This window comes from Podarcis liolepis, assembly GCF_965112155.1.
Source record: "Podarcis liolepis genome assembly, chromosome: 9".
NCBI lineage: Eukaryota > Metazoa > Chordata > Lepidosauria > Squamata > Lacertidae > Podarcis > Podarcis liolepis.
The window spans coordinates 54940168-54965689 of record NC_139564.1 but is presented as its reverse complement, the minus strand read 5'-3'; the positions used below and the strand labels follow the sequence as shown (position 1 = coordinate 54965689).

The window sequence follows — 25522 nt, the reverse complement described above, 5'->3', positions numbered from 1 at the left end:
TGGAAACAAATTTAGACGTGCATGGGCTTCTGACAAACTAAAGTATTTGAAATTTTAGGAATGCAAAGCACAGAGCAGTTTTGTTGTGATAGCCTGTGTAATTAACAGCAAAACCAACAGTTCACTGGCAGCTTAAAGACTACAAAACTATTGTGGCACGAGTGACTGTGTGAAGTTGAACGGGCTTTGTCAAATGTGCTTTTTTGTGTGTGTTTTCTGATCCATGAAAGGTTCTGCCAGGATTCTGTGTTAATTCCTTATTTAAACAACAGACTAGCACAATTTACTACTCTGGGGAAAAACTACAGGAGAAAGCAGGGATTTCTTCATTTTTATGAATTTTCTATGCAATTAAGTTTGTTAATCTGGCCAATAATTTCACTGTTTATCTGGCAGCAGGTGTGTGTGTGTTTGATTTTGGATCATTGGCTACTAGCTTTTCATTGCTGTCAACCAAGAGTCACTTTACTACTGAGCATCTTTTACCAGCTGTGCAAAAGCTGGGACTGTTCCTGGATCAAGAGAACTTGACCACAGCAGTTCAAGCGTTGGTGACCTAAAGATTTGATGAATGCAATGCAGCCTATGTGGGGCTCCCCTTGCTTCAGAGATCTGCACTCATTGCAAATCTGTTCCTGGGCCAAGTTCAGCTATTGGTATATAATTCCCCTAACAGCTTGGGACCAATTGACTGGCAGGATCGCCTTACATCATACGTGCCCACTTAATGGTTTTGATGTGTGGACCCAGCACTGTTACAAATGCCACATAATACTTGTACCGCACTTAATAATAAATTATTATTATTATTAGAAATCATTCTTTTAGTGTAGTAGCACCTATATTCGCTGCTCCCTGGCTATTGACACCAGGGAGATAGCTTCACTGCATTCTTTTTGGCATGTTCTTTAAATGTTTTTCTTGTTTTCAACTGTTTGCTATTTACAACGCTAATGTTTCTAGTAAACTGCTTAGAGAGGTTTGCAACTCTTTTTTTTAACAAACATGTTTATCTTTGGGGGGGGGGTTAAACCAACCTGTTTCACTGCAGGGACGCTGCTGTTCATCTGTGTTCTGCTGGTATCTTGCATTTCTTCCTGCTTGTAAAATCTCTCTAGAAGCATCCTTCGGCTCTTGATTACAGTATGCATGCTGTCAGACACACCTTGCGACTGGATTGTTAAGTTATCAGAAGCACTTTTCTTAAACTGAATGGGTGAGGGGTCTGGAAAAGGGAAAAAAGCAATTTAAGAGATTAGTGACAATTTGAATTGAAGAGATTAACTCATTTGAATCTAGCATGCCTCAATAGTCAAGTCATGAGGACCAATGGAATGATGTATTTGTTAAACTTGCTAGAGTGTGAACAGTAACATTTATTTATCACAATTGTATCCTGCCATTCCTCAAAGGAGCTCATAGAGGTAGGTACATGGGATACTTTTGTGAGTGAGATCTTCAAAGTGCCTGCCAGCCAGCCATAGCCCTTCAATTCCCTTCTCCTTAGTTATGTTTCTTCCCCCCACTGGCCAGAAATCTGTGGCCATGAACATGCTCAGTTCTGTTGGGGTTATGTTTGTTTGTTTTTTAATAAAAATATATTTTGTACTTCTGCAAACTTTGGGATTTTATGTTGGTATGCCGTTGTCTTTTTGAGTTTGCTTGTTAATGAGTTAGTTGCATCATTGATGTAAATCACTGCTGCTTATATAGCTTCACGGCTGTGTTTGCATGTAACGCTAAATCATGGCTTTTCGTGCTATGTGCATGAGTGCCCATGCAGGAATGATGTGGGCTGATTTGGATAGGGTTGCATGTGATTACAATTCAGCCTCTTGAATCCATAGCTATGTTTGTCAGGTAGCTTACCTGCACGAACAATAGTATCCCTTGCAACCTGTACACACAAAAGGCAGATTTCTTTATCCATCCTTTTTTCCTATCCAGATGTTTGTTCTCTTCAGGTTTAGTGTGCACAAAGCACTTGACACAGATGAAAATGAATGCATTAGAGGTGTATTCTCTTGTGAATTTGTGTCATCAATCTACCCTTCAAAATAGTGTAACTGTGATAACAATGCAAATAAATTCTTACCATCTTGAGAGGCTTTTCTTTTGACGCTCAGTGGGGCTGTGTCTGTGGTAACTTCTGCAGCTGTCTCTTTAAAAAGACAAGAAGTGTTCTGTGACAAAATGTTAAGAAAGATGGAGCCTAATAATAAATACATAACTAAAGTGTTAGCTCGAAGAAGACAACTTGAAGCCCTAAGGAAGAAGCAGACTGGGACATCAGTTTTTATTAGTATAATGGCAAAATGAATACCGTTCTTATTTATATGTAATACTGTTGGTCCAAGTTCAAAAAGTAACCAGACAGATTCTCAGTGTAAAGTGAGGTGGGTCTCTCTTCCCACAAGTTTTTTCTTAATATGCCAGTGAACTTGAGGGTCTGAATCTTTTCCATCTATGCAGAAAACCTGGAGTAGGGAAGGTGGATCTCTCACTTTGTGCTCCAGTCTGCTAATGCTGAACCACAACCATGTGCCTAAACTCCAGCTTCACTTCTTTGTAACTTTATTCTTACAAAGAATGGGCTGGTTCAGACAGACACAATACCCCTGGATAATGTAATCACAGCGAACCCAGGCACTGGAGTTAGTGCTAATCAGACTTCCAGCTTAACCCAAGATCTGAGTAAAGTGGTGAGCAAGATTAATTCAGCCTTGTATTTACCAGCTTATCTGGTAGCTACAGGCAATAAGTAATTCCATTCCATGAGTGGGTTGATTGAGAAAGAACAGATATCTGCATTTCTCTTTCCCAATTCCATTTGGTTTCCATGCTGGGTGTGGAGAAAGGGAAGCCTGTCCCTCTGATCTACTCTTCCTCTGCCAGCTGCTTAGTAAAATGATTAATGGTCTGTTTGTAGGCTGTATAACCATGCTCTCATTCTTCTGTATTGGTCATTGAACTACAACTTACTGTCACCTTCCTGTAATATTAACTTGTATGAGGCATATAATATTCAAACGGACTTTTACACATTGCTGCTTTAGTTAGTTATGTCCTCGGTGTCTTCCCCTAAAATTAGTTTTAACAGTTCTGCAGATATGCTTACCTGAGGGCTGGCTTCTCAAAATGCAGTCGATTTCATCGTAAAACCTCATCCTCTTTCTTGCATTGCCAACCTGGTCGTTTTCTTTCTGCAACGCACGATACTCATATTTTAAGTTTTTGTACTTTGTGCGGCACTGCTTCCAGTCTCTGTCTATTCCAACCTTCATTAGCCTTCTGGCAATCTCCTCAAATATTTCTTTATTCCTTGTTGCTCCTTCAAGCATCTGCTGTATCTCCTCATCGGACCAAATATTTATCAGAGCTTTGACTTCATTGTCACACCAGTGCTTTCCTGCTCCTGTGTCATTAATCGTAATAACTCTAAAGTGATTCTGTGCTTCGTTTAAGGACATTTGATGGTCTGAAAGTTCAAAATAAAACAAATAACCGATAATAGATTAATATTCAGAAACTAAAACAACCACGACTTTATTTTTCCTTTTTAAAGCAGAGGTAAAGTACCTGTGGTCCTTCAGATATTGGACTACAGCTCCCATTATCCCTAACCATTGGGGCTGATGGGAGTTGGAGTCCAACTACATTTAGAGAGCCACAGGTTCTCTACCCTTGTTTTAAAGCAGTGTTTCCCAAACTTGGGACTCCAGCTGTTTTTGAACTACAATTCCCATCATCCCTGACCACTTGTCTTGCTAGCTTGGGATGATGGGAGTTGGAGTCCAAAAACAGCTGGAGATCCACATTTGGGAAACACTTTAAAGGTAACAGAAAATGTTCTGAATTAGATCCACCGTGTATCAACACGGGAAAGATCCAAACGGGAAGAGTAAACTTGCTTTCTGAGTGTGCTGTAGAATATTGCATCTTGTTTGGCATACTGTATTACTTTGGCACAGAAATCTTTCTGTGTTGAACAGGGTCTTCTGACTTTGGCTATCCATATGCGAGAGGGGCATAGAAGGCTGGAGTGCATTTTGGTGGTGAACCAATTGTCTAACCATAGCATACGGCCAGGTTTTCAGAATCTGAGCATCCGCCTTAACATGGTTCCTTAGAGCTGGTTCACACAGGAGAAACTGGGAAGAATTAAGAGGATGTGCAGACACAGCTATAAGTACCACTTCTCTTGCTCATGGGCGTACTCTACTTTGTAGGGGTGGGGAACCCCAAAAGAATCAAAGCTTGTATCCAAGGCTGCCACTACAACCCTAGCCATGTTTACTCAAAAGTAAATCTCACTTTGTTCAGTGGGGTTTACTCTCCACATGTGTGTTAAGCATTGTAACTTTCCAGTTATTCAGCAGCAAAGTTATTCAGCAGCAAAAAAGTTGAGCGAGACTTAAGTCTCAGGGAAGTGTGTCTAGAACTGTGGTCTTCGTGTCTCAGAAACCTCCTTCAGACATGTAATATAATGTAACGGGGGGACGGAATCAAATGTGACTTTATAAATATTCCCTAATCATGATAATGACTAGAGTTGAGTGTGCTTCAGGGCAGCAACAGAATTATAAACAGCCCAGGAATCTAGAATCCTATTTGAAAAAAAATCAGGTTCTGCATTGGGAAACATGCATGTTAACACTGAATGTTGCAACAATTTTGTTTGTTACGAATGTACAATCCTGAGAACTAGGAATGTGCAGAGGCATAAGACTAGGGACCAGAATCCATGAAGGAGGGTCTTGACAGCCTCCTCCTCCCGCTGCCCCTCAACCCAAAGCAAAAGACCAGTCACTTACCTGCCCCTGTTATCTGTTTACACATTGCAATCCCAGGTGCATCCTCTGAGGTTGTACTGATAGAATCATCATCTATTTTTAAAAAGACAATTTTTTAAAAAAAATGAAGCATAGTTTCTGTTATTGGGCCTTTCTCATCAATCTGCATCTAGAATTGCAGTTAAAACAGCAATAATCAAAATAAAATTTGAAGCTGTGTTTCCCACACTTCTACATTAATATTCTTGAGCAGGATGAGCGGTTTAAGAAAAAGACAGGAATGGTAAGCCTGCCTCCTTTCAATTCTCTCCATAACTTTCCCCACCTTCTTTTCAAAATGTTGACCTGAACATGCAAAGTTTGTAGGTACTATCGTATGTAGGCACAATCTGTTATTTCAAAAATAATTTATCCACCTTGCAGCCTTTGACAAATAGCATCATAAGCTAGACAGAGGGCTGCCAAGTGGCCCAACTGTAGGCCTGGCATCCTACAAAAGGCTGCATTGCAAAAAGCCAGTGAGGTTCCTATAACTGGGCAGAGCCACAAATAATGTCCACAACAGTTGTGTGTGAGTGGAGCTATAGCCTGGACTGTCATGGTCAGGCTTAATTTGTAGCTCCATGGCAGCCTTCACTCTTCCTTTGCATCCCTTTCACTTGTAATATTAAAAAATTATAATAATAATAATACCCTGCCCATGTGGCTTTGTTGCAGTGGCGTAGCGTGGGTTGTCAGCACCCGGGGCAAGGCAAGTAATTTGCGCCCCCTAACCCATGGATTTGCGCCCCCTAACCCCCAGATGTTGCGCCCGGTGCGGCCCGCCCCCCCTGCACCCCCCACGCTACGCCACTGCTTTGTTGTCTTGTAACAAAATTTCATATTTCATTTCTAAACAGCTGCTTTCTTAAAAATCACAAAGTATTACCATTACTAATCTGGTCTGAATCTAACCTAAGAGTTTTGTGCAGCCCAATCCAATCTATGCATGCTTACTGGGAAACAACTCCTACTGGATTCAACTGGATCTCCTCTCCGTTCAGTGCAGCCTTAAACAGATACCTTGTCTTACCCTTTTAGAGGGTCATTATTTTCCAAATTCGCCTACATTTCTGATCTGATTATACCAAGCTCTGTTATTATGCTCTTGGTATGATACAGTGTATGCTTGATTTCAGTATAGATGTCCAAAAGGGTTTCTGGCACATGGTGTATGGTTTGTCCCTTAGGAGGAGAAATCTGTCTTTCAAGTTGAGCTACTCAAGTGTAGGATACTTCAAAGCACCAGAGTCCAATTAGTTGCCTTGGCTAAAACATTCAGAAAGCCTCTGAATGGTGTCTTGATGACTTTTTGTTTGAAGCTTCTACTGCTCAGAGTAGCTGAATATAAAAAAACAACAACACACCAGTATTTGGGGGAAGGCGAGAAAGCCCACTTTTCATTCAACTCACATCTGAGTTCACATTAATCTGTCTGAATAGAAACATCTTATTTTCGTCTACTCCCAAGTACACAGGAACTGTGGAAACAACTGGGGGGTTCCTTTCATGAGCAGAATGACACTGTTAATGTATAAAGTAAATGAAAATATTGTTTCCCTGTTAAAACTATCCCAAACAAAACGATATTGGCTGTGAGTCCTGAAAGACCTGCTCCGTGCCTTGCAGGCCTTATCCCCACCTGGCCTGGGAGGGCAGGGCAGGGCCCTGACTGACACCAGTCACAAAAGCTGAGGCTGCTCAATGGACTTGGGTTGGGGTTGGGGGGGTTGTTTAGAGTGTGAGTGTGTGTTGCTGTTTTTAATATTAATATGTTTCCCCTTCCGCTACTTGCCAGAATTTCAAATGCAAACGTTGCAATTTGGGACAAAACATGTAAATTGTGTAACATTTACATAAGCCTTTTAGATTGCATAACCAAATTCAGATGCTTTTGGCATATGATATATGCAGCTTCAGTTATACTGCTTCACAACTCAGGACAGAGGAAGGCATGCACAGAAATAGTCACAAGTTAGACGTTACAGGGAGAAGCCAAGTTACAGGGAACCAGGCAGAAGGCCTTCTCGGTAGTGGCGCCCGCTCTGTGGAATGCCCTCCCATCAGATGTCAAAGAAATAAACAACTACAGTGGTACCTCGGGTTAAGTACTTAATTCGTTCCGGAGGTCCGTTCTTAACCTGAAACTGTTCTTAACCTGAAGCACCACCTTAGCTAATGGGGCCTCCTTCTACCGCCACGCCACCAGAGCACGATTTCTGTTCTCATCCTGAAGCAAAGTTCTTAACCCAAGGTACTATTTCAGGGTTAGCGGAGTCTGTAACCTGAAGCGTATGTAACCTGAAGCATATGTAATCTGAGGTACCACAGTATATGACATTTAGATGACATCTGAAGGCAGCCCTGTTTAGGAAAGTTTTTAATGACTGATGTTTTAATGTATTTTTAATCACCTGTTGGAAGTGGCCCAGAGTGGCTGGGGAAACCCAGCCAGATGGGTGGGGTGGAAATAATAACAACAACAACAACAACAACAACAACAACAACAACAACAACAACAACAATATTTATTATGGATTTGTTCATATAATCACCCAGGCATGGACAGTACTTTCAATTTTGTTGCACCATGTGTATGTAAGGTGGACATGAATGCAACTTTACAGTCCTCCATAATCCTTCCTAAAGTGGCTTGGGAAGTGTTTAAAACGGCAGTTTGTACTTGTGACGGACAGCTTGTTCGCTACGCATTGGGTGTAATCTGGGCCTGTATAAATTAAGTTTCGTGGCCACTCAGCACAGAAGCATTCAAGAACCAGGGATCCATCTATTTGGGAGCCTCAGATCTCTGCTACCTCATTTCCCACTTCATTTTGGTGCATGGGCCTCTGTTGTAATGTGGGAAGGGGCTTGGGGCTCTTGCCTGTGTGGAGAGATATGTGAGTTCCAAATATCTCGGTCCTCTCACAGATTTTGCTCCACGCTCTCTTCATATGGCACAGTAGAAGTGGCACTTATTTTCCCGCACTTGCACTTCCCAGGCCTTGCTGCATAATGCGCATAATACCACGCTCTCCAAGTCAAGACCATTAGAGATCATGTTGGCAAATATATGGTCCTGACCACCCCTTTTCTGAAAATAATTGTAGATGCAATTGTGGGCCACTTATAGGGGAGGACTGCAAAGAGGAAGAGCTTAAAATATTTCCCACCTTAGGGAAGGCTTTCTCCATGAAATGCTTTTGGTTTCAGGACCAAGCTGGTGGGAGGTATGACAGACTGCACCAGGGGAAGGCATTTGCAGAAAAGAATTGGTGAAGCCTGCTGACTCTCCTTTGCAAATCCTTCGGCCCAGCCTACATGTTTGCACTATGAATGAAGTACAGGTCTGGGCCCCATGTTTGCTTTGTAAGATTTTGTTTAGCCTTCAGTTTTAGAGCCTAGAACCGGGTGGGGGGGGGATGCTTGGCTTGTTCTGAAGTACTCAGTAGTTACCCTTTTTTTGAACTACTACTTATGCTTTCTTTGGGCAAAGGAATTTGTGTGCTGCTGATTTCATGCAGCTAATTTCCTCAAATGGAGTGTACATGTCCAAAACAGAGCAGGCATTTTGCAGAAAGGGAATCAGTTCACATGATACTTTATCATTTGCATTACTACTGTGTGGAATATTTCATTGCACTCATGTGATGTGATTCTGTCTTTCAACTTGCACAGATGTTGTGTTCCCTCTATGGAAGCAAGGCTGCATTGAGTCCAATGTTTCCTTCGCTGAGCTATTTTAATGTGGTATTTCACCATAGCATTTATGTGATCTGTACACATTGCTTATTGGTTGTCCCTAAAAACACCAAATTTGTCTTTACGGTCCTTTCACCCTACATCAGTTCCTGGATTTAAGGGGTCGAGAGACAATAAGTATAGATAGCAGAATGCCGTATTGTAGATCCCTAATCCAGCATGCATTTCTGTGCATGTTTGTGTGGAAGTAAAGTTGATGGCATGTACAGGCGTCCTCCCATTCATGTGCAATTGACTCGTTTGTGACTGCATATACCTGCGGTGCCAATAAATAAATAAGTACCAGGAAATGGGAGAGAGCTGGAGAGTCCTTGTGGCTCACTAAGAGACCCTCCCCAGAGCCCAAAGAGGATTTCAGCGAAGGCAAAGGAATCCCCAAAGAGCCCTGAGAGCTACTCAGCCTTTCTACCTAGCAGTTGAAGCTCGGGGTAGCACAACCACCACTGCTCATGTGACCTCCAGCTGGTCCCAGAGCTTCAACTCTGGTTCTCCACTTAAGTGGTTTTCGCCTATGTGCGTGGAGGCCCAGCACGTAACTGTACAGTGGTACCTCAGGTTACAAACTTAATTTGTTCCGGAGGTCTATTCTTAACCCAAATCCGTTCTTAACCTGAGGCGCGCTTTCACTAATGGGGCCTCCCGCTGTCCGCCGCGCCGTGATTTCCATTCTCATCCTGGGGAAAAGTTCGCAACCTGAGGTACCACTTCTGGGTTACCAAAGTTTGTAACCCAAAGAGTTTGTAACCTGAGGTACCTCTGACTCCTTTAGTAAGTGTGCTTGGGGTTGAAGATTAAGGTGTCTTGCGTGACCATATTTAAGGTCTCTCAGTCTTGATTTCCCATGGAAGTTCACTTCAGGAATTCCCTGAGGTCATGAACAAAATTGTCACAGAGAGCTAAGACTTTATCATAGGTGTGAGGTCTGTGAACGCCCATTCTTTGTTCCTTTAGCCCAGGAGTGGCTCACCATTTTTGTCCCAAGGGCTGCATTTGCTCTTAATCAGTGCTCTCAGAGTCACATGGCTGAAGTGGGTGTGGCCCACTGTAAACCAGGATTACTGGTTCGCACATCATGCTAAGCCAAGATTTTTTGAAACTGAAAGAAAACTCAGCAGAAATCCTCTTCCTGACGATTTGGAACGAGATTTGCTGAGGTTCATCCACATACCGCTGAACCACAGTTTAGTGTTGCATGAGAAGCACACTGATTTATACATATAAAAAAGCTAAATGGTTAAAGCTAACTTATCTTTTAAAAGTAAAACCTCTGTACTGGAATGAGGATGGAAGAGTTTACAAATTCACGTGGCAAATGGTTGACTTACCTACGTCAATCGGCTCTTGCTTTATGTGTGTGAGCTCTGTGCCTTCGGGAGTACTGTGGATGGAATCGTCGTCTTCCGGGATTTCTGTGCAAATTCAAAGTAGACTTTAGAAATGTATTTACTGATTATTATTGGGTCCAAGATAGCATATGAGATTTCTAGGTACTTTTGTATAGCACATTAGACATAACCTTTCCACGTGGGACTAATGCCTGCATGTGATGGGGTCCCAATATGGCCTAAGTGCGCATTTACCCTCTCAACATCAGCATCCAGTCAGTGTGCCAGACCAGAGACTGGAAGACCTAGGGTCATCTCCCATGTAGCCTGTCCAGTTCTCACTCATGGCTCACCTGCAGGTAGTGGGCTGCACACAGGTATGGGATATGTACACAGAGTTTCCAGTTTTCTTAATAGTTTGGTGTCAAGGTGGGAGGGGAGGGGGGAACTTGGCTTTGTGATGATGACATATCGGGATCTAGCAAAGAAGTGTTGGAAACTAAGATACATAAGCTAATTGCCAAATAGCACCTTAAACCCAGGTTACGGTTGTCACAACAAAATGTCTAGGTGCCACCCCCCCATTATGTTTATTGTTATTGTTGCTGTCGTTATTTGTTTATTTTCTGTGCTACTTTAAAAAACAACAACCTCAAAGCCGTTTACAACACATTAAAACATCAAATAAATAATCCAGAATAAAAAAAAAATTCAAGCTTCAAGGAGAATACTTCAGATCCTTCTCTAAGTGACAAATTGCTTTCCCTATATTTATGTACCTGCTTAATTTATATAGCTGCCCCATAGCAGTAGTACTCTAGGAAGCCAGGGTGGTGTAGTGGATAGAGTGTTGGACTAGGACCTGGGAGAACAGGGTTCAAATCCCCACTCAGTCATGAAACTCACTGAGTGACCTTGGGCCAGTCGCAACATCTTAACATCATAGGGTCGTTGTAGGGATTAACTGAGGAGGGGGGTGAACCATATACTCCTTGGAGAAAAAGGTGGGATATAAATGCCATAAATAAGCTCTTCTGCTTCCCTGCTTAAGGAAGTTGGAGGAGCCAGCCCGGTGGAGATGTCTGTCACCAACCTGGTATCCAGAGATCTCCACTTGTTAGCTATTGAACCCAGGCCAGTGGTGAAATGCACCTGGCTAATTTCTAACACTGTCACACAAAGGTGTTGTGCGTAAAAAGGCCTGGTTTGCATGTCATGCTGAGCCAAACCATGATTTCACTCATGGCCATGTAGCAGCAGGAGTACCGGGTGAGGAATGCAGTAGCCTCATGCTCACAGCTTTGTGCTAAGCAAAACTGATCGTCAAAATGGTTGTGTCCCCAGAATTACATTAATTTAGTAAATGGACCAGTGTGTTATTATACCTTCTCTTTCATTTCTGGGGGGAAACTGTCCACCAAATGAATTGTGAAAACCATTTTATTGACTGCCAGGGGTGTCAACTTGAATAAAATATTGGGCAGGGGGCAGGTAAGCCCCGTCCCACAAAAAAATTGATCACCTGACATAGGACATACACATCATTTGAATGGCAGTGCCCATAAACTTCAGGGTGTAGTCCTCTCAATTATTTTATTGAGGGGAACCGAAGACCCCTTGGCCCCTTGGAGTTGGCTCCTATGTTGACTGCAACAGGTTGGAGTCACCATCAGAAAAAACACAGTATTCTTCCAATATTGTAGAGCTATACTCCTGCATCTTTTGATAGCACTGATGACACTGAGAATTCTCTAATAAGATAATTAATTGAAGGAAGACATTTTGGCAGCGCAATCGCAGTTATTCCAAATTGTTTGCCTCTTTCTCTATGCTGGGGGCGTTTCATCACAGCGAAGTGGGTGGAATGCTGACCTTTAATGTAATTGGTTTCTGGCTGTTTGATGATGCTCCCCTTGTGATAGATAGGATGCGACGGATCATTTTGTCAGTTACGTCAGCAGAGGCTGACCCAGCAAAGAGGTAAATGTCCAAGGCTGTGCAGAGGGGTCAGTGACTGCGTTATCTAACTCCAAGCCATGGTCTCGGGCTGTTAGATAATGCTGTCAAACATTGAGCAAGAAAAGATCAGTGGCAGCCATAGCATTCACTAAAGGAAATGACTCAAATCCTTCTCTAAATAAGACCTTTGATAAATAATTGCTGAATTTGGTATCTGTTTAAAAGGCATTGCTTAAATTGGTTTCTTACCTACACACTGACAGCATGGGATTTCTGAAATTGTAGCCAAGTTTTGCTGTCATCAGTTAAAGTTCCTTCACACAGAGCAAACAGGCAAGCCCATAGTTTTTTTTCTCTTGCATTAGAAGAGTGGGACAATTATACAGATTTATAGGTTGTTATGGTAAAGTAATTTGGCACCCTCTGCTGGTGCCAGCATGAGGCTGTTTAAGTAAACTATGTGTAGTAACTATGCTTTTTTTTTTCTTTTGGAGAAGTATCTCAGAAACCTGCTGCGTTTGTAGGAAAATTTGAAATACAACCAGGTTTTGAGGGACAGGAAATATATTGTATGCTCCAATATAAACACTCAAGGGCCTTCTGTAGCCTCTTAACTCATCTTTGGTGTTGGTCAGGCACTGACTGGCAATTATTGGTCAAATACGAACTAAAGAGATAGACTTCATAACCATAATAAACAGCAGCATTCTATTGAGTACTCATTGCCAGCTAGGATTCATGATCTTAAGAGTAGTAAATAAAAATTAGGGTTGATATGCCGATTGCATGCATTCTGATTGTGTGCACACACACATCGTCTGGTTTCTCTCTCCTCACCCCTCCCCAGGTGGCTTCAAAGTTTTACATCTCTACCCTGGGCAGAATTATAAACAGTGTGGGGAAGGGGGAGTGAGAGTGGGGATGCAAACTCAAATTGGACATGATACATAAGGCAACCTTTGACTGTCTAAAAGGTACTGTTTAGAACCATAGGAGAACATCTAATGATTTCGGCCACATTCAAAGGTAATGAAAAGCCTGTCTTACCATGATTTACTGTGACGGAGCAGTGTGAGATGCAGTCAGCCTAGTTGCTCTCACTTTGCCCTTGCCCTGACATGAGTGGGAGATACAAGGAAGCCACATTTAAAGCATGTCTTGTTTTGGCATCTGAGCCGGTGATCCTGGTGTTGCAAACAAGCCAGGATCGTAAGCCATCCGGAAACCTTGATTTAAGCCTAGTGAGCCAAACCAGGGACCCAGGTTCAGAGAGCCTAACAAGCCATGTGTAATTTCAGCTTCATGGTTTGTTCACACAGGGGATAAGCAAAGTGTGAAGCGATCAGGCTGCATGCATGAGCATGATGCTCATTAACAATAAACCAAGATAAGCCAACAAACCTGGCTTATTGTTACAGGCAACCTTTACATGCAAAAGATTGCCCTTTAGGTTATTCCTCACTTGACCTCCATGAAGTCTTTGTTTCTGCTATGGACAAAGTATCCCTATCAGGATAGCTAAGAATGAGACTGAATTTATTCTCAAGGTTGTGGGTTCGAGACCCATGTTGGGCAAAAAGATTCTTGCATTGCAGAGGGGTTGGTCTAGATGCCTCTAGTGGTCCTTTCCAGCTCTACAATTCTATGATTCTATTGGATGGGATTTGTACAAGTCTCCTCCTTGCCCACCTTTATTGTTGGCCATTGAATAAGCTTGGGCTTGGCTCACAGTTTTAAATTGTCACCTAACATACATCCTCACATTTAACCTTCTGTTGTTGTTTAGTAGATTGTAACTGAATGCTGCTCACCTAAGTCAGTAACTTCTTCTTTTATGTCTTCCTTCACATGTGTGGTAATGGGCTCTTCCAAATCTCCATTTAGATAATTAGTTCTTTCTACTGCGCTGTGGAGCACTAGACGCACAAAAAGAGATAGTTATGCAAATGCTGACATCCTACTGCAGTTATATTTTACTTGTATTTTAATCGAGGGATTCACAAACAGTATCTCTGTGTTTACCTGGGTCTTTCACTTTCCTTGTGTCTGTGAGCTGCAGATCTCCTGACATACTACTAACAGAATCTTCCGCACCTGTGTCTCCATGTAATTCTGAGTGAAACGTTACAGGTTATGACATTAGGTTGTGAAATTATTATAAGGAGTCTTACTGCAGTTATTCTAAGGAAACAGTTTTTTTTAATAAATAAAAAACAGTAAGATGCTTAGGCATTTTCTAGATGGCCCCCCAGAAAATCAAAAGTGAGTTATCCAATTTTATGTAGCACCAACCATGTGGCTTAATTCTGCAAAGTAACTTAAGCAAAACCAGGACTCTTGTCCGCAAGGTCCTTGCAACGTACATTTAAATGAATTAGATACACCGGAGTGAGGAAAAGAATGAAAGAAGCAAAGATAACAAGGGATGGGACTTTCTATTAGACAAACTTCTATTGTTCCCCTTCTAGTCCCTGCCAGCTTAATACTACATAAAGTATAACTATTTATCTCTACTTTGGCCTCCAAGCCATTCTGATAAATAAGGTTTTGTCTCTCAGTTGAATCATACGTTCTTGCAAATGTATTACGTGGAGGTCAGGAAGCACAGAACTGTAGCTAACTATACTATAAATACTTGTGTTTTTCATTGCCTTATCAGTACATTGTAAATGTGTTTCCAGCAAATGACCTCTGGCATCTCCATTTTTAAAAAGGGAATTAAAGGTATTTAAATATTCCCAGGTGCTTCACACACTCAAACATCCTCAACGCATAGAGTTTTTGTCAGAAAAACCAATTGGCTGGCTGCATTCATGTCAGTGAGCCACAAGTTACTCAGGAGTGGGTGGCAAGGAAATGGGGGCACAATATAGTTTGGTAGCAGTGGCCCAAGGCTCCACCCCCACCCCAACGATACTTGTGTTTCCATACAATCCGCTAGAGACCATTTTAAGAGTACAAATTCTACCTTATCACCATATCATTGCACTTTCTGACATTTGGAGTTATCATAAACAGTAGTTTTGTATTTCTATTCAGATTTTGTAATGGAATATCCTCTTTATGGCACAAGGCAAATCTCATCACAGTTCACATTCCTTCTTAGATTTTGCACTTATGGTTTTGTTTGGTTGTCTTCTTTGACCTTTTAATTATTGTTTTTAATTTATTTGTACTTTGAATTAAACAGACATTTGTAAACAGACTTTTATATATAAACTTTCATATGTATATATATTTACTAGTGCAAAACTGATAAAACTAATTTTGATGGCTTAGAACTCTTACCTTTGAAATTCTTTTCTGTTTTAGTTTCTACCCATTCTACAGGCTTCTCGCTGTCATCATTATCCGACCTGACTGTTTTATCCGCATTGCTGTGGCCCAGAATAGCATCCAGCTCTCTGAAAAACTTCATACTTTTGCTCGTGTTGCCTGAATATTGGGCATTTTTTACACTCTTATATTCATGCTTTAGATTTTTATATTTTGTCCTGCACTGCTTCCAGTCCCTGTCGATTCCAAATTTTTGGAGTCTAGCAGCAACATGTTCAAATATTCTTTTGTTTCTCACCGTTCCCTCGAGTTGTTGCTGGATGCTTTTATCTGACCAGACACGTATTAGAGCTCTAACTTCATTAATAGTCCAATGTTTTCCTCCTTCATTTGCTACAGATGGAATGTATGGCAGGCTTCTGGTCGCATCTAGTATTGGGGTTGGGTTACCTGCATCAGGCAGAATAGGGGAGAGACTCAGATATGTGTTACCTGCATTGAGTGGGATGGGGTCAGGATAAGGTAAAATAAAGGGTGGGAGGAGAAAGAGAGAGAGGAAAAAAAAGGTTTTGGTGAACTTTTTAATTCCTGTGCACATTTAGGCTACAGTCTTTATACCCACTTACCTGGGAGTAAGGCTCAGTGAGTTTTATTTCTGGGCACTGTTATAAAAATAAATTCAAGGTAGAAAACAAATTGATTCAGCATATAACAGGGTTTCCCAAACTTGGCTGTCCAGCTGTTGTTGGACTACAGCTCCCATTATCCCTAGCTAGCAGGACCAGTTGTTAGGTAAGATGGGAACTGTAGTCCAAAAACAGAAGGACAGCGAAGTTTGGAAAACTGTCACATATAAGTTCTCTGATTTAACAAAAGCCAACATTACATACATTATCAGAGCAAAGCCGTACTGACTGCAGAAACAGAATCTGAGATAATGGTGCAGACCCTCCAAGCGTCCCTATTTTCCAGGGATGTCCCTGATTTAGAGAAGCCGTCCCAGTTTCTGATTTGATCCCGGAATGTCCCGCATTTCCTTAGGATGTCCCTACTTTCACTGGAGAAATGTTGGCGGGTATGGAGTTATCCAACCTCCGCGCCATCTGAAGGTAATCCTGTATAGGGAAGTTTTATTATGTTTTTATATATGTTGGAAGCTGCCCCGAGTGCTGGGGCAACCCAATAAGATGTGTGGGATATAAATAGTAAAATTATCAATATGGGATGGGACGTCCCTATTTTCAACAGGGAAATGTTGGAGGGTATGATGGCACCAGATTATCAGTGATGCTCTCATTCTTCTGTGGGGCTCATGGTTTTAGAACTGTGTATAATATAAAGTGTGAAAGATCAGTGCAGCTTTGAAATCAGTGGTAAAAATCAGTACCATTTTGAAAGATTCAGTGCACTACCCTAATTCAAAATGATGTCCAGTTGTATCCAAACATAGGTGAAGACCTGCTCCTTCACTTCAGGAACATAATTCAAAATTTGGTTAAGATATCTTATGAGATGTCCAAATGCATAGCGAGCAAACATCTTTCCAAAACATTTTAAGTAGAACTTAGTGTAATGCTAAGGCAATCATTCTGGCAGCAGAAGGGTATGCTGTGGAAAGTTCTCCTCTGAAATCCATTCTAGGGGTTCCTCCAACCCTATGGAACAGATTTGAGGAGTGGGTGTGTGGCATATGTGGGGAGGGAGGGGAGAAGTCTCACTGCACAAGCAGAAATTATTGTTCTAACAAGGACTTGTTAGTGGAATACCACCCACAGTACATAAGAAATAAATTTACTCCTATCGTTTGATATGCACCTGAAAGCACCATTCATAGTCTGATTCCTATCTCAGAGTTTGTTCCAAAAACACGCTAGACTGACTTCTTCTGCTTCAACAGAAGCCTTCTACCAGATGGCTCTTGAAAAGCCCTGGAAAAGTCAGAAAACCTTTGCAGCAGCACTCTTAAGAGGTTTTTCCCCTGAAACAATGAAAAATAGACACACACACACCCCTTATGCTTGTGCACACAGAAGCACTTTCACACTCACACATAGTCCTCTCTGGATCTCAGCTGATGAAACAGAAGAGTTTGACAATTTTATTTCATAGCCTTATATCAGTGCCCATGAACTGCATGTTGAGTTGAGTTTCTACTTCCTCTGCCTTTGATGCACACAACCATGTTCTTGTTTCCAATCAAGAACCGAATTGCTGCATAAAATAAATAATTTTGTTTTCTTGTATTTTATGTAGACGTTAAAGCAAACACCACAGAAACTGTGCAATAAGAAACCATCCCTGAATGTTCTAGCCTTTCCAACATATTTGTTCTGTCCCTCTGACACAATAATACTCCATTCTGAACGAGTATGAGAAACAGAGAGTTTGCTGTCTCTCTTTTGCCATCCTTTGTTACCTAGTTGAATGGGCCTGCAGTGGGACATAAAAAGTAGTGGGTTTGCAGGAGAATCTTCCTCCTCTTCCAGTGTAACTGCAACTTCACCTGGGATGGGGGGGGGAGAGAGATAAAAGAATTGTCAGACATAGGAAAGGCATCAAATGCCGTATATTGTTGTATGAATTATGAGTTGCTATAGATATTTCTAATGCGAACTTCCTATTGAAGCCACAACATAGTACCTTGAATATATTAATTTCAAATAATATTTACAGCAAATCTTACCCTAACATATCACAGCATTTTAAAATGTAAAAATGAAAGAAGAAGAGGCAGAAATAAAGGGTCATTAGATAATGATAGATAGATAGATAGATAGATAGATAGATAGATAGATAGATGATAGATAGATAGATAGATAGATAGATAGAGAGATGATAGAGAGATGATAGATAGATAGATAGATAGATAGATAGATAGATACAGTGGTGCCTCGCAAGACGAAATTAATCCGTTCCGCGAGTCTCTTCGTCTTGCGGTTTTTTCGTCTTAGCGGCTATTAACGGCTTAGCGGCTTTAAGAAAAAGGAAACAAACTCGCAAGAACTCGCAAGACGTTTCATCTTGCGAAGCAAGCCCATAGGGAAATTCGTCTTGCAGAACGACTCAAAAAACGGAAAACTCTTTCGTCTTGCGCGTTTTTCGTCTTGCGAGGTACCACTGTAGATAGATAGATATAGATAGATAGTGTGGTTATAATCCAAAGAATCTTGAGCAGAACTTTACTCCTGAGATGGGGCCTTTCCACCTTCTTCTGTCTCCCCAGGGAATAAGGAGACCCCCTCGGATTTGTGGAAGATGTGACCGATCCACTTATCCAAGTGTTAGATCCAAGCCAGTATTTTCTACATATCAATTTGATGATGTAGGCCAAGAAAGGACAGGATCATACAATCTTCATCTAATGAAAGGCTATTTAGAATCTGTGCATTTTTATGTTGGGAAGTGATTATAGGACTGAATCTGGAGTGGTGGTGCTATTAGTAGTAGTAGTAGCAGCAGCAGCAGTGGTTGTTGTTGCTATTGTATAGTTATTCATACTCTGCCTTTTTCGATGACCCGGACTCAAGACGGCTTACAGATAAAATAAGAACAGCTAAAACATTTTTTTAAACTTTTTAAAAATATTTGTTTTTTAATACGCATGCAGTTACGGGACATTGATTTCTGTGGTACGAGAAACGCATGTAAGCAAAGCAAGTTGTATCACGTTTTAAAAGGAAATAAAAACTACAGCACAATTCACTGTTAGCAAAGACTGATACTCTTACTTCCCATGTACTAGTACTTAAGTAATGAAAAAGCTAGAAGAAAGATCTAGTCTTCTATTTTCCCCACAATATTTATGCATTACAATAAATTTATTAAATATGAAAGTAATAATTTAAATGTTCCAATATGTTCTAATCCACGTAGCATTAAACTATGGCTCAGTGTTGTGTGTGAATGCAGCCCTGTGTTTATTTGGCTGCTCACTTCCTACATGCAACATGTAGGAAATTACAATGTATGAAGAGACTAAAATAGAAAGCAACCTGATGGCTGGTTTTCAAAGGCCATGTTCAACTAAATTGTGGTAGCAGAAGCCAAGATGACAGGAATTTCCCCTTGTTTCCCCTCCCCACTTGCACCCTGTGCTGTATGAGAAATCTTTGTGTTGACAGAATCTTAGCCTTAGCGCTATGTGGAGTACAACAACCCACTGCATTTTGACTAGACTGTGGGACTTAAAATGGGGGAGGCAACAAGCTGATTGATTGATTTAGAACAGTCACCATATCTCAGAGTAACCTCCCTAACAAGACTGTTGTGCCAATAAAATGGAAAGGGGTCATCCATGCAAGTTGTCCATAGCTTCTTAGAGGGTCAGTGGGGAAATATTATTTATTGTTATTATATATTATTGGATAAAAAGGATATATCAATAAGTTGGTGAGCATTTAATTCCTATTTATTTTCCATTAAATCTCTGTGAATATGATCTATAGTCATAATCCTTTTAGAGTGCGGGGAGGCCAGTGTTTTCATCATTATCATCACAAAATAATGTTTCGTACAGTGATTAAAATGTGCCTGTGAAAGCAGAACAGGAAGATGTTGCTGCTGTATTTCATGCTAGAACAAACAAACAAACAAAAAAAGAAGATAAGAGTTAGCTAGGACAGATGCTTATTGTCCATATTTATTATCGTTGTTTATGTATTTTCAGTGGACGTTGGCTTTCTTTGGGGTGGGCAATTCTTGCGTTACACATGCCCCCCCTTGCAAAATGTAAGATTATTTAAAATTTGTTTTTTAACGTCATTGTAGTGAGTTTGTCCTTTTTGCATTTAATTTAAATATGTGTTGCAGAGCATGGGGGGGGGGCGTTTCTGGCCCTTACTGCTATCAGTGATTGGACTTAAAAAGATAAGTAGTAGATAGGTAGCCGTGTTGGTCTGCCATAGTCAAAATAAAAAAATTCCTTCCAGTAGCACCTTAAAGACCAACTAAGTTAGTTCTTGGTATGAGCTTTCGTGTGCATGCACACTTCTTCAGATACACTGAAACAGTGTATCTGAAGAACACTGCTGTTTCAGTGTATCTGAAGAAGTGTGCATGCACACGAAAGCTCATACCAAGAACTAACTTAGTTGGTCTTTAAGGTGCTACTGGAAGGAATTTTTTTATTTTAAAAAGATAAGATAGTGCTTTAAAATACGCCCTAGCTAAAGTCTGCTGCTCAGACATCAGAATTCCAGGAGACTGAAAACACCCCCGATATGCCTAAAACTGGCTATCTGTCTCTTTCTCAGTCTAAACTGCAGTCTTCTCACACAGACACCTGAATTATCTGATTATTAGTTGGGAGGGAGGTCTGCCCCCCCCCCTTAATCTTTTCCTATTCCAAACATTCAAGAGCAATTGTCTAACTATTTAGTTTCCACGGCAACGTATCTCTTGTTATTTACATAACAAAGGATGTGCCTGGCCAGACCTGGCCAGCAGGTTTGACCAACTTTAAGCATTAAACAGGAGAGGCCCATTAACCCTCTCCTGTAGAACCTCCAGTCTCTCAACTACATACACATTTCCTTTTTTATATATAATAAACATACTTTCATATTGCAGATTGTATTTGCAACGTTTGGCGTTTCCAATTTTAATTCTCTGATTTTAAGGGACAAGCAAAATATATCACATATCATCATACAGGCCTCTGGAAAACATATAATATTAAGCTGCCTTGCAATGCATATTACTTACTGCTATTATTTAAAGCGTTTTAAGCCGCTTTTTAGAGCTACAAGCTCCGAAATGGACATATAGAGGAGCGAGAGACATGGAACAAATATTCACAGATGAACAAGTTAATAGGAGGAGCTATTCCGAAGACTACAGCTATTTTTATTATCACTGTGAAAAGGAAAGAGACACTCTCTCTATCTATCTATCTATCTATCTATCTATCTATCTATCTATATATATATTATCCAAAGGAATATTCATTAACCGCTACTTCAAAAAGGGACATCATCTTTCCATCACTACAAATATGTGTCTTTCGACCTTGGCCCTTTTGTTTTCATTCCACCTGAGCATAAATGCATCTCTGCAGCATTTTAAATTCTATTACAATAGCACAGCTCGTTCCACAATTATTATTTCCCTTTGGTATGAGCTAGATAGCTGCAAAAAATGTATATGTTATTATATGAACAGTGACAGATAAATCCCAGTTAAAAAGCAATAGAAGTTTGGAAGCCCCTGCTCTGAGGTTTTTGCTTTCCTTTACAGCAAAGGCCTCATGAGTCTATCTAGCTCCAGCAGCTGGTTTAACTACCAGCAGGCTTATGTATTTATAGAAAAGCTGGTGAGCAGAACCGCCCTCCCCGCCCCCCTTTCACACATACATACACACAGATAAGGAGAGAGTGCATTAAGTCAGTTTGTTCTTCCAACTGTGCCATCTGTGGTGCAAAGTGGGGATTGAACCCTAGCAGCCTCTTAATTTATTTCAGGTAAAGATAATACAGAAACGATTTTCATATTATTATTTTTTTTACCTTCATTGTTCTCCCTGGTGGCATTTATGATGTCATTTGCTGAACACCTGCCGTTTTCTTCCTCTGTTAACTGTGTGACAGGTTCATGTTGCAATATGGCATCCAATTCGTGGAAAAACTTCATGGTCTTTGTAGCATCTCCTGAGTTGTGGGCATATTTAACTGTCCTATATTCATATTTCAGGTTTTTATACTTTGCACGACATTGTTTCCAGTCTCTGCAGATCCCCAGCTCCTGTAGCCTTTTAGCAATGTAAATAAATATTCCTTTATTCCTTAGTGTTCCATGGAGTTGCTTTCTGATGTTTTTTTCTGACCAGACGCTTAACAAGGCTTTAACCTCCTCCTCAGTCCAGTGCCTTCCTGCTCCACTCTCCATGTTGAAAGTGACCTGGAAATGATTCACTATTTCTAGCCAAGATTTTGTTTCCTAGGAAACCAGACGGCTGGTTGTCAGTAAGCTCCACAGAGATGAAAGGATCTAGTTTTACTGGCTCAAGCTGCCTGAGGGGAGTAACTTGAGAAACTGCCAAATAAGCAGGTTCCGTATTAGAGGCAGGAAAATAAAGCAGCTCAGGCACAAATGATTACAAAGTATGTTAATAATTGGCACTCAGAATAAGCTGTTTTCTGCTTGACAAAATGCATTCTTTAACCCTTGTTGTGCGCAGTGCTTTAAAATGAAAATTGAGACTCTAAATATATGCCTCAGACTGAATTGCAATAGCTTTGGACCCTCGTGCTGTAATACTTACTAGCAAGTAAGTGCCTTTGATTTCAAAGTATGTTCAAGTCTATTAGGATCGCTGCCATAAACCTGTGATTCACAATTTGGCATGTTTATATGTACAGTGGATTGATCTAGTCTAACTGCAAATTTAGCAGTTTAAGTAAATTCTGTATCCACATGTTTCGGCATTTTGTAATTTGTAGCAAACAGAATGGTTGTAGTTTATAGTTTGAAGATTTAAAGGTACGGTGGTATCTCGGGTTACATATGCTTCAGGTTACATACGCTTCAGGTTACAGACTCCGCTCACCCAGAAATAGTACCTTGGGTTAAGAACTTTGCTTCAGGATGAGAACAGAAATCGTGCTCCAGCGGCGCAGCAGCAGCAGGAGGCCCCATTAACTAAAGCGTTGCTTCAGGTTAAGAACAGTTTCAGGTTAAGAACGGACCTCCGGAACGAATTAAGTACTTAATCCGAGGTATCACTGTATTGGTAATAATTTCATGTGGGTGACATTTATTTGAGTTTACCAACAATGCACAAAAATGAGCAACCAAAAAAATAAGAACAAATTAGTCTCGGGAAAACTATATTAGACTTTTTTATTGTCCAGAAAAGTAAATTTCTCTTTTCCAAATAAAAGCTTTGGTTTTTCTCAAAAATAACAAAATAAAAATACATATTGTATTGAATTCAGACTTAGTCACACTTAGAGTTGACCCATTAAAATCAGTGGAACTTAAGCTGATCTTGACTAACCTGAGTTTCATGAATTTCCACAGACCTGCTCTAGCTATGGTTATGCCTATATCCAGCCCATAAATGTTGGTTGTATATAATTAAAACTACTTTAAACAGCTCTTCATTTTATTTTTATACATTCCTGTCACCATTGCTCCATGTAGATACAGTATTTTGCAGTTTGTTTTCTCCCACTTAATCGTCAACATGCACACGCGAGCAATTTAAAAGATGCTTCAATACCTGTAGAACCAGTTGCATGTTGCAGATACTGATTATAGGTGATATTGCAATGGTATGGTTTGTTGTTTCCAAATCTTCTCATCTGTTCCTGAGAAGGGCACGTGTATATTTTATGTCCTTGCAAATGCACAAAGGTTTCTAGGGACACACTTTGGTAATCTGGCACCCTGAGCAAGGCCAAAATTTGGCGTCCCAAAATGGATCTTCTCGATTATGAATTGTCTCGATTTTGCTCCCCCTTCGCTTGGCGCCCTGTGTAGGGGAGCCGCTCACTGCCTTAGGATTCCATGCCCCCTTAAGATTCTTTGTGCTTTCACAAACCTGGCACTGTGGGTTTGTGATGGGTGAAAGCGTTTCCTGTTGGGTTGTACATAAGTCCAGAAAGAGAGTGACCTGCTTCAGGCTATACCTTGAAGAGTGGGGTGATAGATGAAGACAGGAATCGTTGCCTAAATGGTCTTCTTAGAATATTTAACATGGTGTCCCTACCTGGGATGGGGGATTTGGACCGTGTTCCAGGGAGCAAAACATCTTGAGTCAGCACTGGTAAAGAAGGGGATGCCTTGTTGTCAGACAGTGAAAATGTCAATGAATGTAGGCGGCTATTATTATTATTATTATTATTATTATTATTATTATTATTATTATTATTATTTATTACTTATACCCTGCCCATCTGGCTACGCCTCCCCAGCCACTCTGGGTGGCTTCCAACATGATATTAAAAACACAATAAAACACCAAACATTAAAAACTTTCCTAAATAGGGCTGCCTTCAGATGTCTTCCAAAAGTAAGATACAGGTAGTTTCCTTGACATCTGGTGGGAGGGCATTCCACAGGGCGGGTGCCACTACCGAGAAGGCCCTCTGTTTGGTTCCCACAATTCTTTTATGGAAGCCAGGTGCTTTCAATGTTTGGTGGATTTGGCAGCCTTTATGGCCTCGGTAAATGACCAACTGACTGAGCTACAACAGGGGTGGGGAAACTCGAGTCCTGATATTGGTTGGGCTCCAGTTCTGACCGGCTGCAGCCAGTGTGACCAGTGGCCAGGGATGATAGGAGCTATAGTCTAGGGTTGCCATATTCCAAGCAGTGAAAATCTGGAAAGAAATTGTATGGATAATTGGCAAAAAAACAACATTGCCAACATGGGCTGCCATGTGTACAGATTTTACTGGACATTTTGCAGATTTTCTGCCCAGACGCCACTGCCTACTGCAGTGTTCAGGATATGTCTGGGAAATTTTCAGGCGTATGGCAACCCTACTATAGTCGTGTGACATCTGGAGGGCCACAGGTTCCCCATCACTGAGCTACAGTTTGAAGAGAGAAGATTTTTACTTTACTTTTTTTGAGAGTCCAAGGGCTGTCTAAAATGAGGGACCACTGCCTATGGTATGTTCCGCTCTCACATCTGGCAAACAGGTTTGGCAGGGTGTTCTTGTTGTCTCAAAATCCTGCAGAACCTTCCCAGAAGGGAAGACTAGGACTACAAATGTGGGTACACCTTGGGATGTAAAACCTTCACAGCCATGGGCATAGCCAGGAGGGGCAGCTGTCCCCCCCATCAATAAAAATCAACAAAAATACATATCTAACTGAGGTTCTGCGCCGCCGCCCCAACAAAAGGCCTACCCTGCCTAACAAAACTCCTGGCTACGCCTATGTTCACAGCCCTGCAATTCCTTTTTAGAAATGCCACCACACTTCTTCATCCTTAGAAAAGCACAATACAGTGCAGTGCAATATAGACAGGAAAGTGTATTAGTGTCAGCAGAAACAAATACAAATTAAAAACAAAACAAAAGCATATTACGTATCCGCTATCACACTGAACTTGTTTGTAAGATTTTGTGTTTCTTTGTGTCTACACCCCAATACTGTACTTCCTTTCTGGAACCAGAGCCTTGTACCTGGATTTGGTGGTTGATGAGGGAAGGTGAAATTCAGGAGGATGGGGTTTCTCTTGCCGTAGGATTTTCCCCCCTTTAAGGTTATCTGTTTGCATACAAATATGTTCTCTAGGCATTTTGATACTTCCATATTGTGTATGGATGGTGCTGCTTTTGCTACATACGAATCCACACTTGGATAATGTGAATATATAAATGCCATTTTGGTGCCATCATCTGCTTTTGCTTTTCTCCT

The 25522-nt window shown here is 41.0% G+C and overlaps 2 protein-coding genes across 3 annotated transcripts in view; one reads left to right on the top strand and one right to left on the bottom strand.

Moving 5' to 3' along the window:
• Positions 1-25522, top strand: part of PPAT (phosphoribosyl pyrophosphate amidotransferase) — a 44848-nt gene that overhangs the window by 5670 nt on the left and 13656 nt on the right. The gene's annotated exons all lie outside the window — the stretch shown is intronic.
• On the bottom strand, positions 166-25518 carry LOC310686311 (uncharacterized protein). Of its 2 annotated transcripts, none has more exons than XM_083459960.1 (10): positions 21658-25518; positions 17571-17657; positions 15167-15604; positions 13901-13990; positions 13690-13794; positions 9920-10003; positions 4815-4886; positions 3119-3478; positions 2096-2161; positions 166-1225 (listed from the first exon to the last, which is right to left on the bottom strand). In XM_083459960.1, the coding sequence occupies exons 1-10, from the start codon at positions 22034-22036 to the stop codon at positions 972-974; spliced, it is 1935 nt and encodes a 644-aa protein (XP_083316086.1). In that variant the 5' UTR covers positions 22037-25518; the 3' UTR covers positions 166-971. The 2 variants fall into 2 exon arrangements, with proteins under 2 accessions (XP_083316086.1, XP_083316085.1); XM_083459959.1 differs by having other exon boundaries at positions 785-1225; positions 15167-15646.

Bases quoted from the DNA above. Each gene is read 5' to 3' on its own strand.
- LOC310686311 (XM_083459959.1), bottom strand. From the start codon at position 22,036: ATGGAGAGTGGAGCAGGAAGGCACTGGACTGAGGAGGAGGTTAAAGCC. The intron at 15,647-17,570 runs GTAACAAAGGAT...CACTCAATGCAG, and splicing joins CTGCAGGCCCATTCAACTAG to GTAACACATATCTGAGTCTC. The intron at 3,479-4,814 runs GTAAGTGACTGG...TTGAACTTTCAG, and splicing joins TAAACAGATAACAGGGGCAG to ACCATCAAATGTCCTTAAAC.